Raw genomic sequence first — 20,058 nt, 5'->3', positions numbered from 1 at the left:
ACAGGTAAGCATTTGATCATAACAATAAAATTTCACTTCACACTTATTAAATTGCCAAAAATTAATACCAATTAATTGCTTATCCCTGGCAGGGGATGAGGGTAAGGGGAGGCCTCTGTTTCCTTACCTTTCAAATGGAGCTGTGGGGCTTAGGTGAGATGTTTCTAATCCCAAGCAGGCATTCAGGAAAGGTTAAAATTCTGCCTTTCTCTTTACATATCCATAAACTCCTCCTTCAAGATCTAATTCAAACCATCCCTCCACTAAAAAGCCTACCCAGACAATTCCAACATGCAGCAACTTCTTTTCCTTTCTCTGAGCTCCTGGGGTACCTATCTGTAAAATTCTTTGGAAATTAATCATTGGTAGTCCTGTGACTGCTCTCATAATAAATGACCTTTTTTTTTTTTTTACTGTTATTTAACTATTCAAATACTCATACACTTTCTTCCATGAAATCAGACATACTTGGATTTAAATGTCAGCTATGCTACTATGATTTAATTTTTCTAATTTTCAATTTTATTATCCATGAAATGGGAGACATATCCACCAACCTGATAGGATTGTTGTTAGCAGTTGAGATTATGCATATAAAGGGCCCAGAAGATACCCATAGTAGATGTTCAGTAAGTAGACGCCAACAAGTAAACACTGAGGGCAGTTGTCATCTTTTTCAAATTCCAATCTTCTCTCAGTTAAAGCATCTCACAAAGTGCCTCACACTTGGCTGCTCTTGATACTTTATTTATTTATACGTTACCTTTCTAAAAAGGATCTAAGGCTAGGTGTTCAACAAATATTTACTTAATATTGTACACCACACTTTCCAGTCAGATATCCTGTCTTTCTGCTTTTCTGTAAGTAACACACCATGATATTCTGACTTTGTAAAAGTTTTTGAATCACCCCTTCACTTGGATTTTTTTTTCTTTTTAAAATTTAACTAAATTTTAAACTATGAAATACATGCTCATGGTGAAAAATGAAAACATAAGGGACTAAAATGAAAAGTAGGCTCCTCTCTCCATATTCATACTCACTATCCAAAGGCAATAATTTTAACATCCTATGTATCCTTCTAGAACTCTTCCTTTCATATATAAAGCTTTAAGAAAAAAAAAAAAAGCAAATGGGATAATACTATACATATTACTATCCACTCCATGCTTTTTCTATTGAATACATGCTGTAGGTAGCATTTATTGATTTTGGTGCCTGGCAACTATCTTACCTTCTTCAAGGTATTAAAGACTTGCCCCAATTTAGCATCATATGAATATAAGTGCTATAAGGGTACTTTTGTCTTTTGCTCTATGCTATCCTCACCACCTAAATAGTACCTAGAACATAAGTGTATGCTCAATAAGTATTTGCTAATAAATGTACTTCCTTTTGAGGAATTGCCTTCATTTAAGGTATACTGCCCTCCCTTACCCAAATAGCATGAAGATTAATTAGATCCTCCCTCCTTAGAACTATGGGCAGCATATAAACAGTTGAAGTTTATTCATTATAGTGCTGAACCCATGAGAGCATGGAAAGTTCCTGCTACCAAGATTCTCAGGGGTGGCTGCCACTTGACTGTTTACAGCTTGGTTCTCCTGCCTTACCTTCAATCCTGTGAGCTCACTCATGTCCTCCTAATGAACTTCCTTTTTGTTTAATTTAGCTTCTGGTTTCTCAACCTCAGCACTATTGATAATTTGGGCTATGTAATTCTTTGTTGTCAGGGGCTATTCTGTGCACTATAGTATGTTTAGCAGTATCCCTGGTCCCTACCCAGCACATGCCAGTAGCATCCCTTAGTGCAACAATCAAAAATGTCTTCAGCTGTTCCTAAGATGGTACTCAGAAAGAAGGCTATGTTCAGTTCAAGCACCAAAATCATGAAGCCCAACAGTGAGAAGCTGGATGAGTTTAAGTTTGTCATTCATAACAGCAACCAAGGAAACTGAGGTTGGCAGTGGCCAGAAAGCTATCCAATTTTTGTTCTCGTTACTAAACTGAAATCTTTCCAGAAAATCCAAGTCCAGCTAGTATGTACAGTGGAGAAAAAGTTCAATGGGAAGTATGCTGTCATTATTACTCAGAGAATCCTGCCTAAGCCAACTCAAAAAGGCCATACAAAAAATAAGCAAAAGCATCCCAGGAACCACACTCTGACAGTTGTGCACGATGCAATTCTTGAGGATGTAGTGTGTTCCCAAGTGAAATTGTGGGCAAGAACTGGGGAAAAGAATCCTTATTCAATAAATGGTTCTGAGGAAATTGGATAGCCACGTGTAGAAGACTAAAACAGGATCCGCACCTCTCACAAAAATCAACTCACGGTGGATTAGACTTTTTTTTTTTGAGACAGAGTCTCACTCTGTTGCCCGGGCTAGAATGCCATGGCGTCAGCCTAGCTCACAGCAACCTCAAACTCCTGGGTTCAAGCGATCCTGCTGCCTCAGCCTCTGTAGTAGCTGGGACCACAGGCACTCACCGCCATGCTCAGCTAATTTTCTTCTATATATATTTAGTTGGCCAATTAATTTCTTTCTATTTTTAGTAGAGACAGGGTCTCGCTCTTTTTTTTTTTTTTTTTTTTTTTTGCAATCACACAAGAGGAGGTTTATTTTCTGAGGGTCTCGCTCTTGCTCAGGCTGGTTTTGAACTCCTGACCTTGAGGCATCTTCCCACCCGGGCCTCCCAGGGTGCTAGGATTACAGGCATGAGCCACGGAGCCCGGCACCAATTACAGACTTAAACCTAAGGCATAAAACTATAAGAATTCTCGAAGAAAATGTTGGAAAAACTCTTATGGGCCTTGGCAAAGAATTTATGAAGACCCCAAAGGCAATCACAGCAACAACAAAAATAAATAAACAGGACCTGATCAAATTAAAAAGCTTCTGTAGAGCCAAGGAAACCATCACAAGAGCAAACAGACAACCTACAGAATGGGAAAAAATATTTGCATGCTACACATTTGATAAAGAGCTGATAATTAGAATCTATATAAAACTAAGGAAAATCAGGAAGAAAAAATCAAACGACCCTATTAAAAAGTAGGCAAAGGACGTGAACAGAAACTTTTTAAAAGAAGACAGACTAATGGCCAACATATGTAAAAATGCTCAACATCTCTAATCATCAGGGAAATGCAAATCAAAACCACAATGAGGGCCAGGCACGATGGCTCACACCTGTAATCCTAGCACTCTGGGAGGACAAGGCAGGCGGATTGCTCAAGGTCAAGAGTTCAAAACCAGTCTGAGAAAGAGTAAGACCCCCGTCTCTACTATAACTAGAAAGAAATTAATTGGCCAACTAATATATATAGAAAAAATTAGCCAGGCATGGTGGCACATGCCTGTAGTCCTAGCTACTCGGGAGGCTGAGGCAGCAGGATTGCTTGAGCCCAGGAGTTTGAGGTTGCTGTGAGCTAGGCTGACGCCACAGCACTCACTCTAGCCTAAGCAACAAAGTGAGACTCTGTCTCAAAAAAAAAGCCACAATAAGATATCACTTAACTCCAGTGAGAATGGCTTTTATCAAAAAGTCCCCAAACAATAAATGTTGGCATGGATGCAGAGAGATAGGAACACTCATACACCGATGGTGTGACTGCAAACTAGTACAACCTCTGTGCCAAGTAATATGGAGATACCTCAAAGAGCTAAAAGTTGAACTACCATTTGATCCAACAATCCCATTACTGGGCATCTACCCAAAGGAGAAAAAGACATTCTATAAAAAAGACATCTGCACTAGAATGTCTATAGCAGCACAATTCACAATTGCAAAGATGTGGAAACAACACAAGTGCCCATTAATACATGAGTGGATTAATAAAATGTGGTATACGTATACCATGGAGTTCTACTTAGTCACAAAAAACAGTGGTAATCTAGCACCTCTTGTATTATCCTGGATAGAGCTGGAGCCCATTCTACTAAGTGAAGTATCACAAGAATGGAAAAATAAGCACCACATGTACTTAACATCAAATTGGTATTAATTGATCAACACTTATGTGCACACAAAGTAGTAACATTGGTCGGGTGTCAGGCACGTGGGTGGGGAGGAGGGGATGGGTATATTCACATCTAATGGGTGTGGTATGCACGATCTAGCAGATGACATGCTTGAAGCTCTGACTTGGGTAGGGCAAAGGCAATATATGTAACCTAAACATTTGAACCCCCATAATATGCTGAAGTAAAAAACCAAAAACAAACAAAAAATAAATTAATTAAAAAAATAAATTTTAAAAATTATAAAAAAGAAATTGTGGGCAAGAGAATCTACATAAAACTGGCAGTGGCTCATAAGATTCATTTGGACAAAGCACAGGAGAACAATGTGAAACACAAGGTTGAAACTTTTTCTGTTGTCTGTAAAAAGCTAATAAGAATGTTCATTTTGAATTCCCAGAGTTTCAGTTGTAAACAAAAATGATTAAAGTATATTCACAGTAAAAAAAAGAAAAAACATTTTACAGCCATTACCAAATGTCCCCTAGGGAACTCAATTAGCTACAGTTGATTTCTGTGAAAGAAAAAATCCTAACGGATGGATTCTACATCTTGGGCAACATTTAATTACTGGCCCATATAGAAATATCTCATTTGTTTTAATAGCTCAGCTATATTATGTTATATGGAAATGTCATGTTATTGGGTCAGTCTACTAATAGTGGATTTTTAGGTTGCATCTGGTGTTATTTGTAAATAACAGCTTTATCAAGATATAATTCACATACCATATAATTCGCCAATTTAAAGTGTACAATTCAATGGCTTTTAGTATATTCAGAGTTGTGCAACCATCACTACAATCAATTTTAGAATATTTTCATCACCCCATAAAGAAACTTCACACACCTTTAGCTCTCACCCCCAAACCTCCATCTCGCCCAGCCCTAGGCAACCACTAATCTACTTTCTGTCTCTGTAGATTTGCCTAGAAATTATAGAATGTGTATTCTTTTGGGACTGGCTCCTGTCACATAGCAAACTGTTTTTAAGGTTCATACATGTTATAGCATGTATCAGTCTTCATTCCTTTTTATCGTCAAATGACAGTATGGACATACCATGTTTTATTTATCCATTCATCAGTTGATGGACATGGGTTGTTTCCACTTTTTGGCTATTATGAATAATGCTGTTATGAACATTCATATACAAGTATTTGTGTAGGCCTGTGTTTTCATTTCTTTTGGGTTTATACCTGGAGATGGAACTACTGGGCTATATGATTAATTCTATGTTTAACCCTTTGAGAAACTGCCAGTCTTTTTTCCAAAACAGCTGTACCATTTTATTTTCCCACCAGTAGTGCATGAGGATTTCCAATTTCTTCACATCCTTGCCAATATTTATTATCATCCACCTATGATGGCTAGCAATGCTAGTGAGGGTGAAGTGGTATCTCATTGTAGTTTTGATTTGCATTTCCCTGATTAACTAGTAACAGTGAACATCTTTTCATATACTTGTTGGCCATTTGTATATCTTCTTTGGAGAAATGTTTATTCAGATATTGGGATCCTTTGTTTTTTAATTGAGTTGTCTATTTTTGAGTTTTAGAGATTCTTTATAGATTCCCTTTTCAGATATATGATTTCCAAAAATTTTCTCTCATTCTGTAAAAGGTCTTTTCACTTTCTTTCTTTTTTTTTTTTTTTTGAGACAGAGTCTCACTCTGTTGCCCAGACTAGAGTGCGTGGCATAAGCCTAGCTCACAGCAACCTCAAACTCCTAGGCTCAAGCAATCCTTCTGCCTCAGCCTCTCCAGTAGCTGGGACTACAGGCATGCGCCACCATGCCCAGCTAATTTTTTCTATATATTTTTAGTTGACCAATTAATTTCTTTCTATTTTTAGTAGAGACGGGCTCTCACTCTTTCTCAGGCTGGTTTCAAACTCCTGACTTCAATCGATCCTCCCGCCTCAGCCTTCCAGAGTTTTAGGATTACAGGCATGAGCCACAACGCCCGGTCTTCACTTTCTTGATATTATCCTTTCCAACACAAAAGTTATTAATTTTGATGAAGATCAATTTATCTTTCTTTTGTTGCTTCTGCTTTTGTTATCATATTTAAGAAAACACAGTCTAATCCCATGTCATGTAGATTTACACCTACTGTGTTTCCCCGAAAATAAGACAAGGTCTTATATTTATTTTTCCTCAAGACGACACCCTAGGACTTATTTTCAGAGGATGTGTTATTTTTTTTAAGTACAGTACAACAATCTACATTTATTCAAATATAGTTAAGTCATCTTCTTCTGGAACATCATCATAACTCTCCAAACCCCAAATTCCATCCTGAATTTCTTGCAACTCTATTTCCTTTAGAATCATTGGCCCCAATCTCTCATGTTGAGCAATAGAGCTCTCATGGGGCAGATGAGAAGGGCTGCTCGTCTTCTTTACCACTCCACAACGAAATGCATGGGTTGTGCATATATGCTGGATAGCCACGCCCATCACTAGGTCTTATATTCGGGATAGGGCTTATATTGCGAAAATGCTTAGAAATCCTGCTAGGGCTTATTTTATGGGTAGGTCTTATTTTCAGGGAAACACAGTATGTTTTCTTCTAAGAGTTTTCTGGTTTCAGCTCTTACATTTTGGTCTTTGATTTTTTTTCTCCCCTGGAATCTTGCTCTGTTGCCCAGGCTGGAGTGCAGTGGTACAATCATAGCTCACTGCAGCCTCTAACTACTGACCTCAAGCAATCCTCCTGCCTTGGCCTCCCAAAGTGCTGGGATTATCCACTGTACCTAGCCTAATCTATTTGAATTAATATTCAAAATAGGGATCCAGCATCATTCTTTTGTGTGATATCCAGCTGTTCCAGTTGTATTTATTCTTTCCTCCATTAGATTGTTTTGATATCCTTGTCAAAAATCAACTGACCACAAATGTAAGGGTTTATTTACTTATTTATTTTTTTGAGACAGAGTCTCACTTTGTTCCCCAGGCTAGAGTGAGTGCAGTAGCGTCAGCCTAGCTCACAGCAACCTTAAACTCCTGGGCTCAAGCAATCCTGCTGCCTCAGACTCCCGAATAGCTGGAACTACAGGCATGCGCCACCATGCCCGGCTAATTTTTTCTATATATATTAGTTGGGCAATTAATCTCTTTCTATTTATAGTAGAGATGGGGTCTTGATCTTGCTCAGGCTGGTTTTGAACTCTTGACCTCGAGGAATCCACCCACCTCAGCCTCCCAAAGTGCTAGGATTACAGGCATGAGCCACTACGCCCGGCCAGGGCTTATTTTTTGGATTCTCAAACCTGTTGCATTGACCTCAATGTCACTGCCCCTACAACACTGTCTTGATTACTGTAGCTTTGTAGTAAGTTTTTTTTTTTTTTTTTTCTTTTTGAGACAGAGTCTCACTTTGTTGCCCAGGCTAGAGTGAGTGCCGTGGCGTCAGCCTAGCTCATAGCAACCTCAAACTCCTGGGCTCAACATTGATCTTATATCCTGCAACCTTGCTGAACTCACTTATTAGTTCTAATAGTTGTTTTGTTTTTTGATTTCTTGGCATTTTCTAAATACAAGATCATTTCATCTGGAAATATAATTAGTTTTACTTCTTCCTTTCCTATCTGGATGCCTTTTATTTCTTTTTCTTGCTTAACTTCCCTGGCTAGAACTTCCAGTATAATGTTGAATAGACATTTCAAGAGTACACATCCATGTCTTATTCCTGACTCTCCCTGCAAGAGGGAAAACGTTCAGTCTTTCATCATTAGGCATGATGTTGGCTATGAATTTTTTTGTAGATGCACTTTATCAGGTTGAGGAAGTTCCCTTCTATTCCTAGTTGAGTCTTTTTTTCTTTCTCTTATAAGAAAGCTGAACTTGGAAATAACAGATCAGTGAACACCTGGCTTTTGCTTCACAGAGCCTAAAGTGTTTAATAGTGTTTTTTGAAATATTCCCCAAATGCTGATTTTTCTTATTTTCTTTTTTATTTATTTATTAAATTTAACTTTTTCTTTTATTTTTGTTTTTCTTTGGCTTATGACTTAATAGGAATGCAAATTCTTTTTTAAACAGAGTCTCACTCTGTTGTCCAGGCTATAGTGTCATGGTGTCAGCTTACACCAACCTCAAAGTCCTGAGCTCAAGTGATCCTCCTGCCTCAGCCTCCCCAGTAGCTGGTACTATAGGCATGTGCCACCAGGCCCGGCCCAAATTATTTTCCTATTTGTTTGAGTTCTGGGTAACTCACGATGGCTGCAATCTGTGTTTTTCTGAAGCTTTATCTTCCCCCTTTGATAACCCACTTTCATTTTTCTTTCACAGTACTTCAGTGCATGTCTATTTCCAGTACATCATATTTTAGGTTCATTGCTGTCTTTATGCCTTCCAACAGAAGTTCTATCTGCCATTATGAGCAGGGACCACTGTTAATTTCTGTGAAGTCTTGAGATCAACAGAGCTTTGGGCTAATAGCAAACTTTGAAAGTCAAGTTTTAAAAGCAATAGCTATTAATCAATTTGGGGTTAAGAACCCCCTCAGGAGGGAAAAAACAAAGAACAACAAAAGAAAAACAACAAGGAAATATACACATAAAAACAAAAATTAGATCCCTAAGGGTCCAAGGATTTTAGGTTAAAAAAAATCCCTAATCTATAGATTTGTACACCAATAATAAATAGTGAGCATCTTTTCATGTGCTTACTATTTGTATATTCTTGGAGAAATGTCTATTTAAATCCTTTGTACATTTTTTGATTGGGGTCTTTATTATTGAGCTGTAATAAATCTTTATATATTCTAAATATAAGTCCCTTTTCAGATATAGGATTTCTAAAAATTTTCTCCCATTCTGTGGGTTGTCGTTTCACTTTGACAATATCCCTTGCAGTACAAATGTTTTAAATTTTGACTGTTAGTCTTTCAGGTAAAAATAGTGTACCATGAAAAAACAGCCAGCCAATTCAGCCTACATCTTAATTGCATAAGTACTGTTCTGAGGCAACTATCATACTTTGGATGCAAAGTGTATATACTTCCCATTTCATCATACAGAATATTAAAAATATGTGTATCCAAGAGTCAAGATTTAATAAAATGAATATCTTCTACCGCTTAACTCTGGACATTAAGTGAAAGTGACCTTTTGTTGTTGGCACCATCAGTGTAAATGCTAATGCAGTGAAAAACCCAAATAATGTTTTACTATTATTATGGAAATAATCTTGACCTTATATGCTCCTGGGAAAAGGTGTCAGGGAGGCCTGGGGTCTGCAAGACAACACTTTGAGAATTGCTGCTCTATGAAATCTGTTTGTTTAAAAAGAAAAGGAATTATTTATATATACTTTTCTCATAAAATGGATACTACACGAACAAGCTACAGAAAGGAAGATGTGACATGTTATCTTGTGATTGTTTTTCCTACCCTTGACATACCACTGGATGGCCCAGGGACACATAACCAAGAAAAAAAGAATTTAAGCAAGGATAATGGAAAGTAATGGGAGGCTGGGCACGGTGACTCACACCTATAATCCTAGTACTTTGGGAGGCTGAGGCGGGAGGATCACTTAAGGTCAGGAGTTCAAGAGCAGCCTGAGATCCCATCTCGACTAAAAACAGAAAAAATTAGCCAGTCGTGGTGGTACACCCTGTAGTCCTAGCTACTGGGGAGGCTGAGGAGGAAGGAACGCTTGAGCTCAGGAGTTTGAGGTTGCTGTGAGCTAAGTTGATGCCATGGCACTCTAGCCTGGGCAATAGAATGAGACTCTGTCAAAGAAAAGAGGGGAAGGGAGGAAAGTAATGAGTCTTCCACCATATTTATGAGAAGGCAAATCGGTAGATGATGATTATTTGTAAAATTATTTATCTTTTGTAAATATCTACCCCATTAGAGTGTACATGCCGACACATTCTTTATTCTTTGAGTAGCAAAGGAATATACATAGACAGATGTTAGACTGTTCTTATAAGTGGCAAATGAACAAAGTCAATTCAAAGTAATCCTGTAGATGCTTCGCCAGTAAACTATATTCTGGGGACCAAAGTCTTCCCATAAATGTCCTTTAAAGAGTACCAGGGACATTATCTACTTGAGAACTATTTAGCCTATCTAAGGAGCTTCAAGAACTAATAGCCATATTAAAGCAAACTTAAAAAAATGCTTACAGACCACAGCCAAGTTACTGAGACCTAGCCAAGACCTAACTCATCTCTGTTCCAATCCACCCTACATACCACTGCAAGATTAATCCCCTAAATCACTCTCACCTTTACTGAAGAACTTTCAGTAGTAATAATTAAGAGGTAACACCAATTGAGCTCATAACCATATGTCCGGCCTTTATTCATTCAATTGAAATGAATTTTTTCATTTAATCCTCCCAGGAACCCAAAAAAGTAGATTCTATAATTCTTCCCTGGAGGTGAGGAATCTGACTTAAACAGACTCTGTAACTTGCCCAAAGTTGTGGGCTTCTGAGTGGCAATGCTAAGATTCAAACCTATGTTTGAGTTGAAACTCTGAATCATTGCAGTTATCTTTGCAGAGATTCTCTACCAGTCTAAATCACTTGTTAAAAAGACAGCTAATTAGGCACTACTGCAGGGCACACAGATTAGAATTTCCAGGGAAATTCTCTCACTCACAGTAGGTTTAGGAACCACTACAAGTTAACTTCCCATTTCCTACAGAATGGCGCCTATTTCTTATGCCTAAACCCTCCTCCCAAGCAGCTTCCTTCTCTCCTAGTATAAGGGCAAAATTCCTTAAATTGGCCTTTAAAGCTCTTTTCCTCATAGTCTTTCACTCTTTAATTTTTTTATTTCATCTTGCTCCAAGTTCCCCTCTTTGTTTCATTTTCTCCTAGTTATTACAGGGCTTTCCTTCCCAGGACATTTGCATATGCTGTTCTTTGGCCTGGGATGTTTTTCCCTCCTCCTTTTATCTATGAATAGTTAACACCTGCTCTTCCTCAGACTGCAATATAATAGACACTTCCTCAGAGAAACTTTCCCTAAATCCCTAGTTATAATCTCTTATAACATTATATACCACATTTGCAATTTAAAAAAATTTATTTGTGTGATTATTTCTCCCACTATAAGTTCCACAAAGGTAAAGACTGTGCTTGTTTTTGCTCATCATTGTATCCTCAATGCCTAGCTTAGTGACTGTCACATATATTTAATAAATATTTGTTGAATGAATTAACAGATTCAAGGCCTTTTAACTATTCCCTACTTCATTAGCTGCCTTAGTCTGTTTTGTGTTGCTAAAATAGAATACCTGAGAATGGGTAATTAATAAGAAAAGAAATTTATTTGGCTCACAGTTCTGGAGACTGAGAAGTCCAAGATCAAGGGGCTGCAACAGCTAAAAGCCTTCTTGCTGCAACATAACATGGCAAAAGCCATCACATGATGAGAGTGTGTGAGATAGCAAAAAAAAGGCCAAACTCACTTTTATAACAAACCCACTCTCAAGATAATGAACCCACTCCCTCAATAACTATATGAATCCATTCACGAGGGCAGAGCCCTCATGACCTAATCACCTCTTAAAGATCCCAGCTCTCAAGACTGTTGCATTGGGGATTAAGTTTCCAAAAGATGAACATTAGGGGACATGTTCAAACAATAGCACCAGTGAGCCATATTTTCCAATTATACAACAGAAACCTACAATTTGAGTTATAAAGGATAACTCTTCTCTTTACATCTTTTCACCCTTATCCAGACCTAAGATTCTCTCTACTCCTTCACCTACATAATTACCCCTCTAGCTACAAGGTAGATCCTAAATCACTATTTCACAAAGCTTTTACAGCCCAAAACAGTCTCCTGTGAACATCTATATCATTTTATATTTCTATGCCATTTATTTGGCACTTCCTCAAATGTTATCATACCATGTTATCATTATATAATATTTCATTATTATATTTTGTTTTATTTACTTTATTTTTCTCAATATAAACATTTTTAGGTACACAGTTTATATGCTCTTAAAGGGTAGTTATAGTTTAATTGCTACTAGAGTACCCATGCATATCATATGTTCTCTGAAAATGTATGCTGAAAGAATTAATGAAGAACTTTATGTAGCCTGCAATGAGGACTCAGCCTACAGTTTATTGCCAAATTTGGCAATTGATAGTTCTTGGTGGACACCTTAATATTTTATACCATTTTTCTAAGGAATACCTCCAAGACACTTTTCGTAGACAGTTTAAAACAAGTGTGATGGAGGAACATTAAAGTGATATACTATAATATTTTTAATTTCCTGACATATTTAGAGCAATTCATACTCAGATATCTCTAAATCCATTATAGAATTATTAAAATATCCCATAACTCTTTTGGATAACTCTATCTTGTCAATCCTTGTTCTTGTCCTCTGAAGCTGGGATAATCTTTAATATTTTCAGTAGCTTAATTTCTATTTCAAAATATCTCTAAAGAAAAAAATTCTTTTTGGCTATAGTCATGTTGCTTATTCCCTTGGCTGAATATCATTTATCATAAATTTTTAACCCTATATAAATGGAGTGCTTTTCAACTTTTTTCTTTTTATGCTCAGACAAAACTCTAAGTAATTAAGACTTTTTCCCTTCAAAATTAGAGAAAAAATTATAATTGCAACTATTCTAAGTCTTTTTTTTTTTTTTTTTTGAGACAGAGTCTTGCTTTGTTGTCCAGGCTAGAGTGAGTGCCGTGGCGTCAGTCTAGCTCACAGCAACCTCAAACTCCTGGGCTCAAGCGATCCTACTGCCTCAGCCTCCCAAGTAGCTGGGACTACAGGCATGTGCCACCATGCCCGGCTAATTTTATATATATATCAGTTGGCCAATTAATTTCTTTCTATTTATAGTAGAGACGGGGTCTTGCTCTTGCTCAGGCTGGTTTTGAACTCCTGACCTTGAGCAATCCGCCTGCCTCGGCCTCCCAGAGAGCTAGGATTACAGGCGTGAGCCACCCCGCCTGGCCTCTAAGTCTTATTGTAAAGTGTAAGAGACATACAAAACAAAGGTGACAGACGATATTGATATTCAAACTGTATGTGTCACCGATTTCAAATATAAGGATTATTTTATGGTTATTATCAATCATGATTTTTACCCACAGTAATGAAAAAACCAAAGTTGATAATAAAGAATTATCAGTTATCTGTTTATATGTTTCTCTTTAAAAGTCCTTATGAATATTTTATATGGAGCTAATTACTCTTTTAACAGCTTTAGTGAGATGTAATTTACATAACATAAAATTTACCCATTTTAAATGTACTATTCAATGGATTTTTTTAGTATATTTACAGAGCTGTGCCACCATCACCATAATCTAATTTTGTTTTATCATACTTTTAATTGTAATATAACTCACAAATTTGTGTAACCACCACTATCTAATTATAGAACATTTTCGCCACCCTAAAAAGGAAGCTCATACTCATTAGCAGTTATTTCCTATTTCTCCCTAACCTCTCCAGCACTATGCATTCTACTTTCTATCTCTATGGATTTGCCCATTCTGGACCATTCAAATAGATGGAATCAAACAATATGTGACCTTTGTATTTGTGACTGGCTCCTTTCACTTAGCATACTGTTTTTAAGGTTCTTCCATATTATAGCATGTATCAGAACTTCACTCTTTGTTATCAGCTAATACTATTCTGCTGTGCGGATACACCACATGTGGTTTATCCATTCATTGGTTGGTCAATATTTGGGTTGTTTCCACTTTTCTTTTCATTTCTTTTTTTAAGAGACAGAGTCTCACTCTGTTGTCCAGGCCAGAGTGCAGTGGATGATCATAGCTCACTGTAACCTCAAACTCCTCCAGGACTTGAGCAAGCCACCCACATCAGCTTCCCCAGTAGCTAGGACTACAGGTGTGTACTGCCATGCCCAGGCTAATATTTTCATTTTTTTTGTAGAGATGCGGTCTTGGTATGTTGCCCAGGCTGGTCTTGAACTTCTGGCCTTAAGCAATCCTCCTGCCTCGGACTCCCAAAACACTGAGATTACAGGTGTGAGCCACCGTACCCAGCCTGTTTCTACTTTTTGGCTATTAAGAATAATGCTGCTATGAACATTCACAAACAAGACTTTGTGTAGATAAATGTTTCATTTCTTTGGGAGATACCTGGAAGTAGAATTACTGGGTCAGGTGCTATTCATTCTTAAAATGAATAACAGAATATTTTTTTCTACTTCAAAGGGTTTTGGTACAGCCAGGAAACTGATTTTTCATAAAAATGCAAATATAAAATCCATTTTTTGGTATAATAAGGTCAATCTGCACAAGGCTTCGCTATCAACAAAATTAGGTCATATTTTCTAATTTAGGTTCAAATAGAAATTCTAGGATGAGATAAGAACTCCTTTTAGTAGTATAAATCATAAAGCTTAATGGACTTTGCACTTAACCTATTTAATCAATATGCTAGGGTAAAATTCTGTTTTTAAGCAGGAATCATATATCTAACTCCTATGGCTGACAATTGCTTAAGGGAAATACACAGTAAGGGAAGACTTACATAGTACAAGGGGCAAGAAGTGAGAATTTAAAATATGAGACACCTTGATTACACTAAACACTGATTTTCCTTGAGGGGGGCGTTTCTCATTTCATGAGAAAAATGTTAAGTATTAATTCCTCGAAGTCTTTCATAAAAGCAAATTTCAGAAATTGGCGGCCACATAAATAAACTTCTGGTCACATGATATTTTGTTTGTTTTTTCTGGCAATGTACACTCGTCTAAATACATTTAGAGAGCAAACTTGAACGGAAAATTAAAAGCTGATTGTAAAATTCTACATTTAAAAAAAGAGCTTAAAAAACACATTTTCATTTAAAGAAAAATCAAACATCTTTCCCCCAAAATCAGACATAATGAAGGGAAAAATACCAGACGTCCTACCAATCCCAGCACTAGAGAATGCCACAGGTCGTCCAAAACACGCGTTTGTTTTAGCCAACAGCCGCCTCCCACCAGAGCTATCCCTAGAGGGTCAGATGATAATCCAACGAGTGATTTATTTCTCTTTTTTCATTCCCCTAACCCGCAATCCACCTGCTTGGAGGTGTCAAGGCGACCAGAAATGGTTAACTGTGACCAACAGCAGAGAGAGAAACAAACATCCCTGACAACCCACAGCTGAGTAAGCAAGAGCTGTTTATTCACGAACATGTTCCATTTGGAGACTGTCGGCGAGCCCTTGATAGCCCAGGCACATTTTAGAAGGTTCCTAGAGAAAGAATCATCTTTTCTCCCGCCACCCCCAAACACACACTAAGAGACTCGGTGGCAACCGTCTGGTCAAGGAAGCCCCTACCCACGCGCCACCTCAAGCATAGCCTCACGCACTAAAAGCATCTGACCACTTGCGGGGGTTGTGTAATGCCCCCGAAATGGGCTCTGACGCGGGAGAGGCTGGCCCCAGCGCCAGGGGCTTCCGAAGGAGTTTCTGCCACCCCCACCGCCGCTACGAACCGCGCCGAGGCGACGCGACGCCACATCCAGGGCTGGGAACCTTGACGAAAAATGGCCCTTCAGCCCCCTCCCCTCACCTGGCTCGGTTCTACCTGAGGGCAAGAACTGAGGAGAAAAGAAACAGGCAAGGAGGGCTGACCTTGTTGCTACTGACAGTAGAGCGGCACATCCTGCTGCTTCCTGGAAAGCGGCCCGAAGGACATTTTTCCCCCTGGAGGAAGGAAAAGGGAGGGCGCCGGCCGGGCGGCAGCGGGCTCGGCGGCGGTGGTCGGGGCGGGCTGTGCAGCCTCTAGTGGGGATGGTCCGAGGACTACATCTCCCAGGCTGCTCTGGGCCGTCCTGCGTCGTGACCCCGGCGCGCACGGAGGCGGCGACTCTTACCTCACAGAGGTAGCTCCTCCGCCGGCAGCAACTCGGAGCCCGCGGTCCATGGACCGGAACCTCGGGCCGACGGGCAGGAACCCCGGCCGCGATCGCCGCCTCCCCGCCCAAGGCTCCTCCTCCTCGCTCCCCACCGCCTCCTCCGGACGCCCGAAGGCCCCGCACCCCAGCCGCCGGGCTCGCGGAGCTACCCCGGGAAGCTGGGTGGCGGGTTCGCGGCTACCGCCGGACTGAGGCCTACTCCGCCGCCTATCAGTGCTATTGTCCCTGGCCTGGTCCTAACTGGGTCTACTGGGGAGGGCCAAGTGTGCCGGCTTCAAAGAAGATGCCGGACCAAGCCCTACAGCAGATGCTGGACAGGTACGGGCAGCTTTGGGGGAGAACGGGAGCCGCCGACCCTCGCTCTGGCCCTACCCCTGCCCCTGCCCGCGCCAGCCCTCGAGGCTCTTCGTGAGCAGAGCCCGGCGTGCCGGGAGGAGTTCCACGGCCAGGGGGCCGTGAGAGGGGCAGAAAGTTTGGAGTCTATTTGGGGGAGGACAGATCAAGCGGCCTGGGTCGTAAACTTAGAACACAACTTAGTTAAGTAGCTGTGTCTTGTTTTGCTTGAACACCGTTTTGAAGTAAGAGGGGCTTGTGTTAACCTATAGAATTAGTTTCTTTTTCTTACTCTTCCCCCCCCCAACTATGTTGTAAAGTGTGTGTCATCAATGTCACTGGCAAAAATAACCACATTATCTTTCAGGGGAATTACAATTTTACATCTCTTTACGAGAAACAAGGATAAACATTCTTTTGGAAAACCTGATTGGCTGATTTCATTCTTGTGCCCTCCCCTACCCTATTCCCTCCCCACCCCGAAATTGTAAGGTCAGAGTATCCGCAGGGGAGCTTTAACGGTCAGACCAGAGTAGAGGTTATGGAAAACAGCCACACAAGTCCAAAACTGAATATCCAGCATACTTTATGATCGTTGAGTTCATTGAAAAGTTTCAGCTTATATTGGGGTCAGTTGCCCATTCTTGGGGGGCTCCAGTCGTTAAAACTTTTTGTGTAGTCAGCTGCACCGCCCTCTGCTGTTCAAATTATAGTCCATGGGTTCTACCATGATTTTGGAGACTCTGAAACCACTTTTCCCCTACCCAGGTCTTAACTTCCTGACATATCCAGTTGTACAAGCTAATTCATAATGTTTGTGGTTGCTTACAACTTTCAACAGACATCACCTGCCACCCTGTTCAGCAGGTGGTACAGCTCTTTGTCCTAATACAGGTCCAACTGTAAGGTGTTAAATGAAGGACCTTCTTTAATTAGGATTATACCCAGTTAAAAGGTTGGGTCTGCATTTTGGATCTGTGTTCTGGGTCTGCCATTCCCAGAACACAAATAACCTAGGTATACACCTCCTCCCAGATTGGCAGGCATTTCCTTTGGAGCTTAGAATTTTGAGACATCTAAATTGATAGAAATATGTCACTGACTTTTTTCAATGACTGGTGATTAATCTGGCCCTTGTTTCAGGTCAGTGTCCTGACACTTGTATTGACTAACCCTTTTGTAATATATTTAGTTTTCTAACTCCTTTAGGGCAGAAACTAATTGTTTACCTTGAATCCTAGAACAGAGCTTGGTACTCAGGAGGCAATCAGTAAATATTTGTCGTGTGAACTAATGCACAAACTTGCTTGTCAGTTTCCCCAGTTGTCTAGGGGTCTGATAATTTACCAGGTTTTCCTTTCACTATAATTTAGCATACTGGCAAATGTAGCATACGGAAATATGCCCAGAAGAGACCAGGAGCTCCTGCCACTGCCAATTCCAATAAGATGAAACCTTGTTCTGGTGCGGGGTATTTTGTACTTAATTGTTCCTTCCCCTTAAGGCCTCCTGCTTTCACTTTTATTCAGTGACTTATAAAAGTTTTTATGTCTAAAGGTTGACCTGGCTTTTCATATTCTCTTTGAAGATTTCCATAACAGTAAGAAGCTGAGTAGTACTAGTGAGTTGTTTAAAACTTCTCAACAGAAACTTGGAGATTCTGGCTGCCATTTACTGAAGCAAGTGACTGTAACACTGGCAGTACTCTCATCTTTGTACTTTTTGGACATACCTCAAGGTAGATTCTTAACATGACTTTCAAAGACCTTTATTGTCTAGGTCAGTAGTTTGCAACCTGGCTCCAAGTTAGAATCACCTGGGGAGCATATTAAAATATGGATGGATGCTTGGACCCAGCTGAAGGCCAATTAGATAGCAAATTTCTGGAGGGTAGAACCTGGGCATCTAGGTTTTCAAAATCCTTCTAGATGTTTCTGATATGGCTGAAAACCACTGCCCTAAACCCTAGGGGTTTATTTCATAATAAGAGGAAGTATCATTTAGTGAGAAAAGCTTGGGCTTCAGAGATAGAAATCTTGGAAATTTTAATTTTGCCACTTACTGGCTATGTGACTTTGGATTCTGAGGCTATATTGCTTCTTTATAAAATGGAAATATCTGGCCGGGTGTGGTTGCTCACACCTGTAATCCTAGCATTCAGGGAGGCCAAGGTGGGTGAATCGCTCAATGTCAGGAGTTCGAAACCAGCCTGAGCAAGAGCAAGACCCCATCTCTACTATAAATAGAAACAAATTAATTGGCCAGCTACTATATATAGAAAAAATTAGCCGGGCATGGTAGCACATGCCTGTAGTCCCAACTAATAGGGAGGCTGAGGCAGAAAGACTGCTTGAGCCTAGGAGTTTGAGATTGCTGTGAGCTAGGCTGACGCCATGGCACTCTAGCCAAGGCAACAGAGTGAGACTCTGTCTCAAATAAATAAATAAAATAAAATGGAAATATCGTACTTCACATGCATCTTTATAAAACACTATATGTTAGGCAGCTAGAGGGTACTAGTGTAACCAGAGTGGCAGTTGTCCCCCCATCTCCTTCATACTTACTATCATAATTTGAACTGGCCTTACATGCAAGTTGAACACTAAGATACTCAACATGGTTCGTTTGGGAAATACAGGCCCAACAAGACTAAAATATGTTAACCTATTGACATAGACCCTATTGACATAGACCCATAGACCCAGCCATTGACCCAGAATTCTTTTCATGAATTTGGCTTCTGTCCAGCTTGGTCTTTGGTGGCAATTTTTGAGGGACAGAATTTAGCTCACATAACAGCCCATGTGTTTATTTTTTCAGTTTGAGTTTCATCCATGTGAAGACTAAGGAAATGTATATAACATACTCTGTTGCTTTTAGGTTAAAAGTTATGTATTTTATAGTGAATCAGTTATTAAACATTTGCATTTTTTAATTTATTTAACAAATTCCAAGTGCCTATATATGACCAGTACCATTCAGGGCCCTTAGTATATTGTAGTGAACATAATGAAAATGCCTTCATGGAGCTTAAATTCCAGTGATGTGTTCCATAAACTGTTTAACTATTTTAATTGTAACATGAATGGTATGCTCAATTTATACCACTTAATCTTTCAAGATTTTTAACCATTGACAACTTACTAACAGCTAAAGTTGAGTTACCTTATCCTTTGCAAATAAGGATTTTATTTGCAAATACCTTACCTTTTCTTCCTTCAATCCTTGAGTATGGTCCACTTCTCAGCATTTATTATCTGAAAAAGTGTACTCATTTACTATCTCATTTTCACCTCTATTTGAGCAACTCCCAGATCTGTGTGGGTTTTTTTTGTTGTTGCTGTTGTTTTTTTGTGTTTTTTTTTTGAGATAGAGTCTCACTTTGTTGCCCAGGCTAAAGTGAGTGCTGTGGTGTCAGCCTAGCTATAGTTTCTTACTATAGCTATAATTTCAGCCTGGCTATAATTTCTTACTAAATGGGAAATATAAATTTCTCTCAGAGTATAGTATACATATGGCGGCATGGTACAGTGAAAACTGATATTTTGGACTCAAGGCCTATGTTGAACCATCCATGCATAATACTTAACAGAGTGTAAATACTATAAATAGTTGTCATTCTATATTGTTTGGGAAATAATTACAAGAAAAAGTCCATACATGTTCAAGCAATCCTCCTGCCTAAGCCTTCCGAGTAGCTGGGACTACAGGCATGCACCACCATGCCCTGCTAATTTTTTCTATATACTTTTAGTTGGCCAATTAATTTCTTTCTATTTATAGTAGAGACAGGGTCTTGCTCTTG

General features: G+C 39.4%; 2 protein-coding genes and 1 pseudogene across 5 annotated transcripts in view; 2 read left to right on the top strand and 1 right to left on the bottom strand.

The window, feature by feature from the left end:
• CPEB3 (cytoplasmic polyadenylation element binding protein 3) overlaps window positions 1-15,835 on the bottom strand; it is a 199,148-nt gene extending 183,313 nt beyond the window's left edge. For 3 of the 4 annotated variants that reach the window (XM_012765822.2, XM_012765869.2, XM_012765878.2), the window contains exon 1: window positions 15,637-15,835. The gene's annotated coding sequence lies outside the window, so the exon portion shown is untranslated. The remainder of the gene's footprint in view (window positions 1-15,636) is intronic. The other variant, XM_012765886.2, reaches the window with a different exon arrangement.
• Window positions 1,547-4,436, top strand: LOC109729405 (small ribosomal subunit protein eS7-like; annotated as a pseudogene).
• Window positions 15,836-15,875: 40 nt separating the features above from the next.
• The window catches only part of MARCHF5 (membrane associated ring-CH-type finger 5), a 47,205-nt gene continuing 43,022 nt past the window's right edge, over window positions 15,876-20,058 (top strand). Inside the window, exon 1 of the mRNA XM_012765900.2 lies at window positions 15,876-16,238. Within this exon, the coding sequence (XP_012621354.1) occupies window positions 16,204-16,238 (35 nt within the window). The 5' untranslated portion in view covers window positions 15,876-16,203. The remainder of the gene's footprint in view (window positions 16,239-20,058) is intronic.

This window comes from Microcebus murinus, chromosome 14, assembly GCF_040939455.1.
Source record: "Microcebus murinus isolate Inina chromosome 14, M.murinus_Inina_mat1.0, whole genome shotgun sequence".
Lineage (NCBI taxonomy): Eukaryota > Metazoa > Chordata > Mammalia > Primates > Cheirogaleidae > Microcebus > Microcebus murinus.
Note: the sequence above shows the minus strand (reverse complement) of the source record. Positions and strands in the feature narration are given on the sequence as shown.